The sequence below is a fragment of the Oncorhynchus clarkii genome, chromosome 1 (assembly GCF_045791955.1).
Source record: "Oncorhynchus clarkii lewisi isolate Uvic-CL-2024 chromosome 1, UVic_Ocla_1.0, whole genome shotgun sequence".
In the NCBI taxonomy this organism is placed as follows: Eukaryota; Metazoa; Chordata; class Actinopteri; order Salmoniformes; family Salmonidae; genus Oncorhynchus; species Oncorhynchus clarkii.
The window spans coordinates 90,105,788-90,117,899 of NC_092147.1; the positions used below are offsets into that span (position 1 = coordinate 90,105,788).

At 50.4% G+C, this 12,112-nt stretch overlaps 1 protein-coding gene across 1 annotated transcript in view; it reads left to right on the forward strand.

Annotated features, from left to right (window-relative positions):
- Positions 1 to 12,112, forward strand: part of LOC139411221 (formin-2-like) — a 145,439-nt gene that overhangs the window by 44,577 nt on the left and 88,750 nt on the right. The window contains exon 10 of the mRNA XM_071157272.1: positions 9,095 to 9,182. Coding sequence (XP_071013373.1) covers positions 9,095 to 9,182 — 88 coding nt within the window. The remainder of the gene's footprint in view (positions 1 to 9,094; positions 9,183 to 12,112) is intronic.

Sequence of the window (12,112 nt, forward strand, 5' to 3'; positions counted from 1 at the left end):
GTCCCGGCCTGTATAGGCTGAGGGTTCGGTCCCGGCCTGTATAGGCTGAGGGTTCGGTCCCGGCCTGTATGGGCTGAGGGTTCGGTCCCGGCCTGTATGGGCTGAGGGTCCGGTCCCCGTTATTAAATATTGCCGTTTAAAATACTAGTTTCCTGAGCCAATCTTTTCTTCTGTCTTATTTTAAAGATGAATCCCTGTCACTTTTCTCCTAAAGTTGTCTTGTGGTTAGACCTAAATCTGGAGGCTATTTGAGTTACCAAATAAAGTGTTTTGGGAATTTTAATGTTGTTTCAGCGATTTGACCTCCGTGTTTAAAACGTTTCCTTAGATGCTGATTGGAGTAAATGCTGTCCTTTGTCCCCTGCTAGCTGCCGGAGGTTACCGAGGAAACCATCTCATTTTAATTAACAAGTTTTCTTTAGTTTTTAATTCCGGTCGCCGTGCCAGCTACAGGAAGTGTTTCCGTTGGGATTTATCAAATTGTTTTGCAGTTTTAGTCAGATTTGAAGATGTGTTTTAAGGAGCCTGATTTTACGTTAAGAGGAGAGAAAAGGCTGAGGATTAAATGAGGGCTACATGTTAATGTAATATGTGTGAAATGCCTGCGCTGATGTCATAGGCCAGATGCTCAAAGAAAACACAGCAGACACACAGACTGTTTTATTTGTAATGCCACTACGATTTGGTTTTATTGAAAAAGCCTGATAATATTTACTTTAAATGAATTGACTAAATATGCTGTAATTTGTTTTAGGGACATATCATGGTAAAAGTTTCAGGGGTTTCATTCACCAAATCACCCCCCCCCCTTATCAAAGTATGTATCTGAGATAAAGCCCCCCCCCCCCTTATCAAAGTATGTATAGTTTCATACACTGTGGTAACAATATGGTTTTACCTCATCAATGATCTGAGATGAAGCCCCTTTGTTTCCTCTTTCCATTGGTCTAACCCCAGTCTGATGTCATGACTGATGATGTCAGCACCTCTCTAGCTCCTAACTGGCTGTGTGGAATTTAAAGAGACAGTCACTTCTGTTTACTGTGTGTCCCCCAATTCACATTTGACAGACTAAAATGGTCACAGACGTAAGACAAGGTACCATTGTCTTTTTCTTCTTTTAAGCATCAGAGTAAGGGCTGTTCTAGGATCAGGTTCTCCCCTGACCAAGTACACACTGCGATCTAAAAGGCACTGATCCTAGATCAGCTCTCTTACTCAGACGTTTGATCGATCCGGTCCCAGAGCTCTAACATTACCCACGTCCTCCCATCCAGGTGAGGTTCTTTCCCATTTCCTCCCACGTCCTCCCATCCAGGTGAGGTTCTTTCCCATTTCCTCCCACGTCCTCCCATCCAGGTGAGGTTCTTTCCCATTTCCTCCCACTTCCTCCCATCCAGGTGAGGTTCTTTCCCATTTCCTCCCACGTCCTCCCATCCAGGTGAGGTTCTTTCCCATTTCCTCCCACGTCCTCCCATCCAGGTGAGGTTCTTTCCCATTTCCTCCCACGTCCTCCCATCCAGGTGAGGTTCTTTCCCATTTCCTCCCACGTCCTCCCATCCAGGTGAGGTTCTTTCCCATTTCCTCCCACGTCCTCCCATCCAGGTGAGGTTCTTTCCCATTTCCTCCCACGTCCTCCCATCCAGGTGAGGTTCTTTCCCATTTCCTCCCACGTCCTCCCATCCAGGTGAGGTTCTTTCCCATTTCCTCCCACGTCCTCCCATCCAGGTGAGGTTCTTTCCCATTTCCTCCCACGTCCTCCCATCCAGGTGAGGTTCTTTCCCATTTCCTCCCACGTCCTCCCATCCAGGTGAGGTTCTTTCCCATTTCCTCCCACGTCCTCCCATCCAGGTGAGGTTCTTTCCCATTTCCTCCCACGTCCTCCCATCCAGGTGAGGTTCTTTCCCATTTCCTCCCACGTCCTCCCATCCAGGTGAGGTTCTTTCCCATTTCCTCCCACGTCCTCCCATCCAGGTGAGGTTCTTTCCCATTTCCTCCCACGTCCTCCCATCCAGGTGAGGTTCTTTCCCATTTCCTCCCACGTCCTCCCATCCAGGTGAGGTTCTTTCCCATTTCCTCCCACGTCCTCCCATCCAGGTGAGGTTCTTTCCCATTTCCTCCCACGTCCTCCCATCCAGGTGAGGTTCTTTCCCATTTCCTCCCACGTCCTCCCATCCAGGTGAGGTTCTTTCCCATTTCCTCCCACGTCCTCCCATCCAGGTGAGGTTCTTTCCCTTTTCCTCCCACGTCCTCCCATCCAGGTGAGGTTCTTTCCCATTTCCTCCATAACCTTGTAGAGCAGAACTGCCGTTGTTACGGAGTCTGTTTATTTGGATCTTGGTTGTTTGGGTCCTGGTGAAACGCCGACACACCGACCAACCCGAGGGGGGGGGGGGGGGGGTAGAGCGAGAGAAGGTGACGTATTCACGGGTCATCTGTTGACTCTCTGAAGGGGAACGTTTATGTCTGTACGTAATAGACTACTGTTAGATGGAGAATGTTTCCAGCCGCTGACGCAGGGTGCCAGGCAGACCGACGTGGTGCTGAATCACAGTGGAACACTGTCCATTGTCTTGAGTTTCTGATCGAAATCAGACAACACAAACTAAAAACAATGTTTTAAACGTTATTGGTCTTCGGGGCAAACACAGTAAACACGCACTGTTCCAGTCTCTGGGCTCTACACAGTAAACACACACTGTTCCAGTCTCTGGGCTCTACACAGTAAACACACACTGTTCCAGTCTGGGCTCTACACAGTAAACACACACTGTTCCAGTCTCTGGGCTCTGCACAGTAAACACAGTGTTGTTCCAGTCTCTGGGCTCTACACAGTAAACACACACTGTTCCAGTCTCTGGGCTCTACACAGTAAACGCACACTGTTCCAGTCTCTGGGCTCTACACAGTAAACGCACACTGTTCCAGTCTCTGGGCTCTACACAGTAAACACACACTGTTCCAGTCTCTGGGCTCTGCACAGTAAACACACACTGTTCCAGTCTCTGGGCTCTACACAGTAAACACACACTGTTCCAGTCTGGGCTCTACACAGTAAACACACACTGTTCCAGTCTCTGGGCTCTGCACATTAAACACAGTGTTGTTCCAGTCTCTGGGCTCTACACAGTAAACACACACTGTTCCAGTCCCTGGGCTCTACACAGTAAACGCACACTGTTCCAGTCTCTGGGCTCTACACAGTAAACACACACTGTTCCAGTCTCTGGGCTCTACACAGTAAACACACACTGTTCCAGTCTGGGCTCTACACAGTAAACACACACTGTTCCAGTCTCTGGGCTCTACACAGTGAACACACACTGTACCAGTCTCTGGGCTCTGCACAGTAAACACACACTGTTCCAGTCTCTGGGCTCTGCACAGTAAACGCACACTGTTCCAGTCTCTGGGCTCTACACAGTAAACACGCACTGTTCCAGTCTCTGGGCTGTACACAGTAAACACGCACTGTTCCAGTCCCTGGGCTCTACACAGTAAACACAGTGTTGTTCCAGTCTCTGGGCTCTACACAGTGAACACAGTGTTGTTCCAGTCTCTGGGCTCTACACAGTAAACACACACTGTTCCAGTCTCTGGGCTCTACACAGTAAACACACACTGTTCCAGTCTCTGGGCTCTACACAGTAAACACACACTGTTCCAGTCTCTGGGCTCTACACAGTAAACACAGTGTTGTTCCAGTCTCTGGGCTCTACACAGTGAACACACACTGTACCAGTCTCTGGGCTCTGCACAGTAAACGCACACTGTTCCAGTCTCTGGGCTCTACACATTGAACACACACTGTACCAGTCTCTGGGCTCTGCACAGTAAACACACACTGTTCCAGTCTCTGGGCTCTGCACAGTAAACACACACTGTTCCAGTCTCTGGGCTCTACACAGTAAACACACACTGTTCCAGTCTCTGGGCTCTACACAGTAAACACAGTGTTGTTCCAGTCTCTGGGCTCTACACAGTGAACACACACTGTACCAGTCTCTGGGCTCTGCACAGTAAACGCACACTGTTCCAGTCTCTGGGCTCTACACATTGAACACACTGTACCAGTCTCTGGGCTCTGCACAGTAAACACACACTGTTCCAGTCTCTGGGCTCTGCACAGTAAACACACACTGTTCCAGTCTCTGGGCTCTACACAGTAAACACACACTGTTCCAGTCTCTGGGCTCTACACAGTAAACACACACTGTTCCAGTCTCTGGGCTCTACACAGTAAACACACACTGTTCCAGTCTCTGGGCTCTACACAGTAAACACACACTGTTCCAGTCTCTGGGCTCTACACAGTAAACACACACTGTTCCAGTCTCTGGGCTCTGCACAGTAAACACACACTGTTCCAGTCTCTGGGCTCTACACAGTAAACACACACTGTTCCAGTCTCTGGGCTCTGCACAGTAAACACACACTGTTCCAGTCTCTGGGCTCTGCACATTTTCGGATCAAGCATAAATTGGCTTTAAGACACACTGCTGCAGTCTTGTAGTGAGGTCACCGTGGGTTCCCCCCTCTCTCTCTCTCTCCTAATAGACCTGGCCTGTGTGAGGTCACCGTGGGTTCCCCTCTCTCCTAGTAGACCTGGCCTGTGTGAGGTCACCGTGGGTTCCCCTCTCTCTCTCCTAGTAGTCCTGGCCTGTGTGAGGTCACCGTGGGTTCCCCTCTCCCTCTCTCTCTCTCTCTCTCTCTCTCTCTCTCCTAGTAGACCTGTCCTGTGTGAGGTCACCGTGGGTTCCCCTCTCGCTCTCCTAGTAGACCTGGCCTGTGAGGTCAATGTGGGTTCCCCTCTCTCCTAGTAGACCTGGCCTGTGTGAGGTCACCGTGGGATCCCCTCTCTCTCTCCTAGTAGACCTGGCCTGTGTGAGGTCACTGTGGGTTCCCCTCTCTCTCTCCTATTAGACCTGGCCTGTGTGAGGTCACCGTGGGTTCCCCTCTCCCTCTCCGAGTAGTCCTGGCCTGTGTGAGGTCACCGTGGGTTCCCCTCTCCCTCTCTCTCTCTCTCTCTCTCTCTCTCTCTCTCTCTCCCTCTCTCCTAGTAGACCTGTCCTGTGTGAGGTCACCGTGGGTTCCCCTCTCGCTCTCCTAGTAGACCTGGCCTGTGAGGTCAATGTGGGTTCCCCTCTCTCCTAGTAGACCTGTCCTGTGTGAGGTCACCGTGGGTTCCCCTCTCTCTCTCCTAGTAGACCTGGCCTGTGTGAGGTCACCGTGGGTTCCCCTCTCCCTCTCCGAGTAGACTTGTCCTGTGTGAGGTCACCGTGGGTTCCCCTCTCCCTCTCCGAGTAGACCTGGCCTGTGTGAGGTCAGGTCCCCTCTCCCAGCAGAACGTCTGGTCTGTCTCTCCACCTCCTACAGGGTAATTATTTAATCAGAGAGCGGGTCGTTGTGCTCCAGCTGCTGATGGGGAAATGGACGCCAGTCGTTTCTAATCATATACAGACTGTTTTTCTTTGCTATTTTCTCCATTCCTTAATTGCCTGCCAACACTGTCCCGGGGCGCTGTTGAGGAGGAAACAGAGGACATGGCATGTTTCTGATGATAGAAGGAATATGGTACGTCACAGAGCAGACGTTTAGATATGATGCCAGGTTGAAGCAGGAGGGATGGAAAGAATATGGTACGTCACAGAGCAGACGTTTAGATATGATGCCAGGTTGAAGCAGGAGGGATGGAAAGAATATGGTACGTCACAGAGCAGACGTTTAGATATGATGCTAGGTTGAAGCAGGAGGGATGGAAAGAATATGGTACGTCACAGAGCAGACGTTTAGATATGATGCCAGGTTGAAGCAGGAGGGATGGAAAGAATATGGTACGTCACAGAGCAGACGTTTAGATATGATGCTAGGTTGAAGCAGGAGGGATGGAAAGAATATGGTACGTCACAGAGCAGACGTTTAGATATGATGCCAGGTTGAAGCAGGAGGGATGGAATGAGCAACACCTACTCTGACAATGAAGTACACAGGAAGTTCGTCCTATCCTGAATGTTAGCTGGGGGTGTCACTTTGTTCCCGTCAGGAAACTGTTCTGGCCGGTAAAGGTCAATAGGGAAACCGTGACCTTGGATGAGAGTCGGTAGTAAGCAACGTTGTGGGAAGGTCAGGTCCACATGTCCTTCCACTGATCACATCAGAGGTTGGTCAGGTCCACATGTCCTTCCACTGATCACATCAGAGGTTGGTCAGGTCCACATGTCCTTCCACTGATCACATCAGAGGTTGGTCAGGTCCACATGTCCTTCCACTGATCACATCAGTGGTTGAGAATGTGACTTTGTAACTGGGATGTCAGGCTTCTAAAATACATTTGCAATAACTTCCCCTCCCGCTCTCCCCGTCTCCTCTCCCCCCCTCTTTCTCCCACCCCCCTCCCACCCCTCTCCCCCCCTCTTTCTCCCACCCCTCTCCCCCCCTCTTTCTCCCACCCCTCTCCCCCCCTCTTTCTCCCCCCCTCTTTCTCCCACCCCTCTCCCCCCCTCTTTCTCCCACCCCTCTCCCCCTCTTTCTCCCCCCCTCTTTCTCCCACCGCCCTCCCCCCTCTTTCTCCCACCGCCCTCCCCGTCCCCCCTCCCCCCTCTTTCTCCCACCGCCCTCCCCGTCCCCTCTCCCCCTTCTTTCTCCCACCGCCCTCCCCCCTCTTTCTCCCACCGCCCTCCCCCCTCTTTCTCCCACCGCCCTCCCCCCTCTTTCTCCCACCGCCCTCCCCACTCTTTCTCCCACCGCCCTCCCCCCTCTTTCTCCCACCGCCCTCCCCCCTCTTTCTCCCACCGCCCTCCCCCCTCTTTCTCCCACTGCCCTCCCCCCTCTTTCTCCCCCCCTCTTTCTCCCTTCCCCCCTCTTTCTCCTCCCCCCTCCCCTCTTCCCCCCTCTTTCTCCCACCGCCCTCCCCGTCCCCTCTCCCCCTTCTTTCTCCCACCGCCCTCCCCCCTCTTTCTCCCACCGCCCTCCCCCCTCTTTCTCCCACCGCCCTCCCCCCTCTTTCTCCCACCGCCCTCCCCCCTCTTTCTCCCACCGCCCTCCCCCCTCTTTCTCCCACCGCCCTCCCCCCTCTTTCTCCCACCGCCCTCCCCCCTCTTTCTCCCACCACCCTCCCCCCTCTTTCTCCCCCCCTCTTTCTCCCTTCCCCCCTCTTTCTCCTCCCCCCCTCCCCTCTTCCCCCCTCTTTCTCCTCCCCCCTCCCCTCTTCCCCCCTCTTTCTCCCACCCCTCTCCCCCCTCTTTCTCCCACCCCTCTCCCCCCCTCTTTCTCCCACCCATCTCCCCCCCTCTTTCTCCCACCCATCTCCCCCCTCTTTCTCCCACCCCTCTCCCCCCCTCTTTCTCCCACCCCTCTCCCCCCCTCTTTCTCCCACCGCCCTCCACCCTCTTTCTCCCACCGCCCTCCCCGTCCCCTCTCCCCCCTCTTTCTCCCACCGCCCTCCCCCCTCTTTCTCCCACCGCCCTCCCCCCTCTTTCTCCCACCGCCCTCCCCCCTCTTTCTCCCACCGCCCTCCCCCCTCTTTCTCCCACCGCCCTCCCCCTCTTTCTCCCACCGCCCTCCCCCCTCTTTCTCCCACCGCCCTCCCCCCTCTTTCTCCCACCGCCCTCCCCCCTCTTTCTCCCACCGCCCTCCCCCCTCTTTCTCCCACCACCCTCCCCCCTCTTTCTCCCACCACCCTCCCCCCTCTTTCTCCCACCACCCTCCCCCCTCTTTCTCCCACCACCCTCCCCCCTCTTTCTCCCACCACCCTCCCCCATCTTTCTCCCCCCCTCTTTCTCCCCCCTCTTTCTCCCCCTCTTTCTCCCCCCTCTTTCTCCCCCCCTCTTTCTCCCCCTCTTTCTCCCCCCCTCTTTCTCCCCCCCTCTTCTCCCCCTCTTCCTCCCCCCTCTTTCTCCCCCCCTCTTTATCCCCCCCTCTTTATCCCCCCCTCTTTCTCCCCCCTCTTTCTCCCCCCTCTTTCTCCCCCCCTCTTTCTCCCCCCTCTTTCTCCCCCCCTCTTTCTCCCTCCCCTCTTTCTCCCTCCCCTCTTTCTCCCTCCCCTCTCCCCCCTCTTTCTCCTCCCCCCTCCCCTCTTCCCCCCTCTTTTCCCCCCTCTTCCCCCCTCTTTCTCCCCCCCCCTCTTCCCCCCTCTTTCTCCCCCCCCCCCTCCCCTCTTCCCCCCTCTTTCTCCCACTGCCCTCCCCGTCCCCTCTCCCCCCTCTTTCTCCCACCGCCCTCCCCCTCCCCTCTCCTCGGTCATACAGTGGGCAGGAGGTTAGGAAGTGCAGCTCAGTTTCCACCTCATTTTGTGGGCAGACATAGCCTGTCTTCTCTTGAGAGCCAGGTCTGCCTACGGCAGCCTTTCTCAATAGCAAGGCTATGCTCACTAAGTCTGTACATAGTCAAAGCTTTCCTTACGTTTGGGTCAGTCACAGTGGTCAGGTATTCTGCCGCTGTGTATACTCTCTGTTTAGGGCCAAATAGTATTCTAGTTTGCTCTGTTTTTTTGTTAATTCTTTCCAATGTGTCAAGTAATGATCTTTTTGTTTTTTCATGATTTGTGCATATCGCGCTGGTCTTTCGCCCCCTCTTTCTCTCCTTCTCTCTCTCTTTCTCTCCTCTCTCTCCTCTCTCCTTCAGTCTCCCACTCTCTCCTTCACTCTCTCCTTCACTCTCTCCTTCACTCTCTCCTTCACTCTCTCCTTCACTCTCTCCTTCACTCTTTCCTTCACTCTTTCCTTCACTCTTTCCTTCACTCTCTCCTTCACTCTCTCCTTCACTCTCTCCTTCACTCTCTCCTTCACTCTCTCCTTCACTCTCTCCTTCACTCTCTCCTTCACTCTCTCCTTCACTCTCTCCTTCACTCTACTTCTCTCTCCTTCACTCTCTCCTTCACACTCTACTCTCCTCCCTCTCTCCTCTCCTCCCTCTCTCCTCTCTCTCCTCTCTCTCTCTCCTCTCTCTCTCTCCTCTCTCTCTCTCCCCTCTCTCTCTCCCCTCTCTCCCCTCTCTCCCCTCTCTCCCCTCTCTCCCCTCTCTCCCCTCTCTCCCCTCTCTCTCTCTCCTTCTCTCTCTGATTTTATCATGTGTTGATGTTTCTCTCTCTCTGCAGGTGGTAAAATTGCTGAACAACAAGCGTTCTCAGGCGGTGGGGATTCTGATGTCCAGTCTGCATCTGGACATGAAGGACATCCAGCATGGTGAGATACTGACCCCCATGACTATATATATCATTACAGCACTATACTGTATATAACCATAACTATATCATTACAACACTATACTGTATATAACTATATCATTACAACACTATACTGTATATAACTATATCATTACAACACTATACTGACCCCCATAACTATATCATTACAACACTATACTGACCCCCATAACTATATCATTACAACACTATACTGACCCCCATAACTATATCATTACAACACTATACTGACCCCCATAACTATATCATTACAACACTATACTGACCCCCATAACTATATCATTACAACACTATACTGTATATAACTATATCATTACAACACTATACTGTATATAACTATATCATTACAACACTATACTGTATATAACTATATCATTACAACACTATACTGTATATAACTATATCATTACAACACTATACTGTATATAACTATATCATTACAACACTATACTGACCCCCATAACTATATCATTACAACACTATACTGTATATAACTATATCATTACAACACTATACTGACCCCCATAACTATATCATTACAACACTATACTGTATATAACTATATCATTACAACACTATACTGTATATAACTATATCATTACAACACTATACTGACCCCCATAACTATATCATTACAACACTATACTGTATATAACTATATCATTACAACACTATACTGTATATAACTATATCATTACAACACTATACTGTATATAACTATATCATTACAACACTATACTGACCCCCATAACTATATCATTACAACACTATACTGTATATAACTATATCATTACAACACTATACTGTATATAACTATATCATTACAACACTATACTGTATATAACTATATCATTACAACACTATACTGTACATAACTATATCATTACAACACTATACTGTACATAACCATATCATTACAACACTATACTGTATATAACTATATCATTACAACACTATACTGTATATAACTATATCATTACAACACTATACTGTATATAACTATATCATTACAACACTATACTGACCCCCATAACTATATCATTACAACACTATACTGTATATAACTATATCATTACAACACTATACTGACCCCCATAACTATATCATTACAACACTATACTGACCCCCATAACTATATCATTACAACACTATACTGACCCCCATAACTATATCATTACAACACTATACTGTATATGACATGGAGATACTTTTGACCTTGTGTATGTGGACACCCCTTCAAGGTGGTGGTTTCAGCTCTTTCAGCCTCACCCCATACTAACCAGTAGCAGGTTGTAGACTTGACTGTCAGACCCCTTACTGACCAGTAGCAGTCTGTAGACCTGACTGTCAGACCCCTTACTGACCAGTAGCAGTCTGTACTGTAGACCTGACTGTCAGACCCCCTGCTGACCAGTAACAGTCTGTACTGTAGACCTGACTGTCAGACCCCTTACTGACCAGTAGCAGTCTGTACTGTAGACCTGACTGTCAGACCCCCTGCTGACCAGTAGCAGTCTGTAGACCTGACTGTCAGACCTCCTACTAACCAGTAGCATTCTGTAGACCTGACTGTCAGACCTCCTACTAACCAGTAGCAGTCTGTAGACCTGACTGTCAGACCTCTTACTGACCAGTAGCAGTCTGTACTGTAGACCTGACTGTCAGACCTCTTACTGACCAGTAGCAGTCTGTACTGTAGACCTGACTGTCAGACCTCTTACTGACCAGTAGCAGTCTGTACTGTAGACCTGACTGTCAGACCTCTTACTGACCAGTAGCAGTCTGTACTGTAGACCTGACTGTCAGACCCCCTGCTGACCACTAGCAGTCTGTAGACCTGACTGTCAGACCCCCTGCTGACCACTAGCAGTCTGTAGACCTGACTGTCAGACCCCCTGCTGACCACTAGCAGTCTGTAGACCTGACTGTCAGACCCCCTGCTGACCACTAGCAGTCTGTAGACCTGACTGTCAGACCCCTTACTGACCAGTAGCAGTCTGTACTGTAGACCTGACTGTCAGACCCCCTGCTGACCAGTAGCAGTCTGTACTGCAGACCTGACTGTCATACCCCCTGCTGATCAGTAACAGCCTGTACTGTAGACCATACTGTCAGACCCCATACTGACCAGTAGCAGTCTGTACTGTAGACCTGACTGTCAGACCCCCTGCTGACCAGTAGCAGTCTGTAGGCCTGACTGTCAGACCCTCTACTGACCAGTAGCAGTTTGGGCCATGTACTGTCGCCTTGTTCTACACACTGACCTTGGGTGGAATACGACCCACTAGGAACACTAATATTTAGAGGGAGAGGACAGTGAGTGAATCGATCGACTGATATTTTTGTACAATAAAAAGGCATTTCCTTCAGTTTTCATAATGCTGTTTTCTTGCGTCAACGAGAGAGTTGTCTTGTTTCTTTGTTGTTCACTGACCTTTGAGTTGTTGGTTGTTTGTTTTGCTGTCATTGTTTAGAAGAGGACGTGTTTTGAAGGAAAAGTTCCCCTGGCTTTCTGGAAGCAGTGACCTCATTTCCTTTCTGTCCTCGTGCTCTGTTGTCTCGTGATGTGGTGATGGCTCCTACATGCTACAGTGTTATAAACTGATGTGGTGATGGCTCCTTCATGCTACAGCATTATAAACTGATGTGGTGATGGCTCCTACAGCGTTATAAACTGATGTGGTGATGGCTCCTACATGCTACAGCATTATAATCTGATGTGGTGATGGCTCCTACAGCATTATAATCTGATGTGGTGATGGCTCCTACATGCTACAGCATTATAAACTGATGTGGTGATGGCTCCTACAGCATTATAAACGGATGTGGTGATGGCTCCTACAGCATTATAAACTGATGTGGTGATGGCTCTTACAGCATTATAAACTGATGTGGTGATGGCTCCTACAT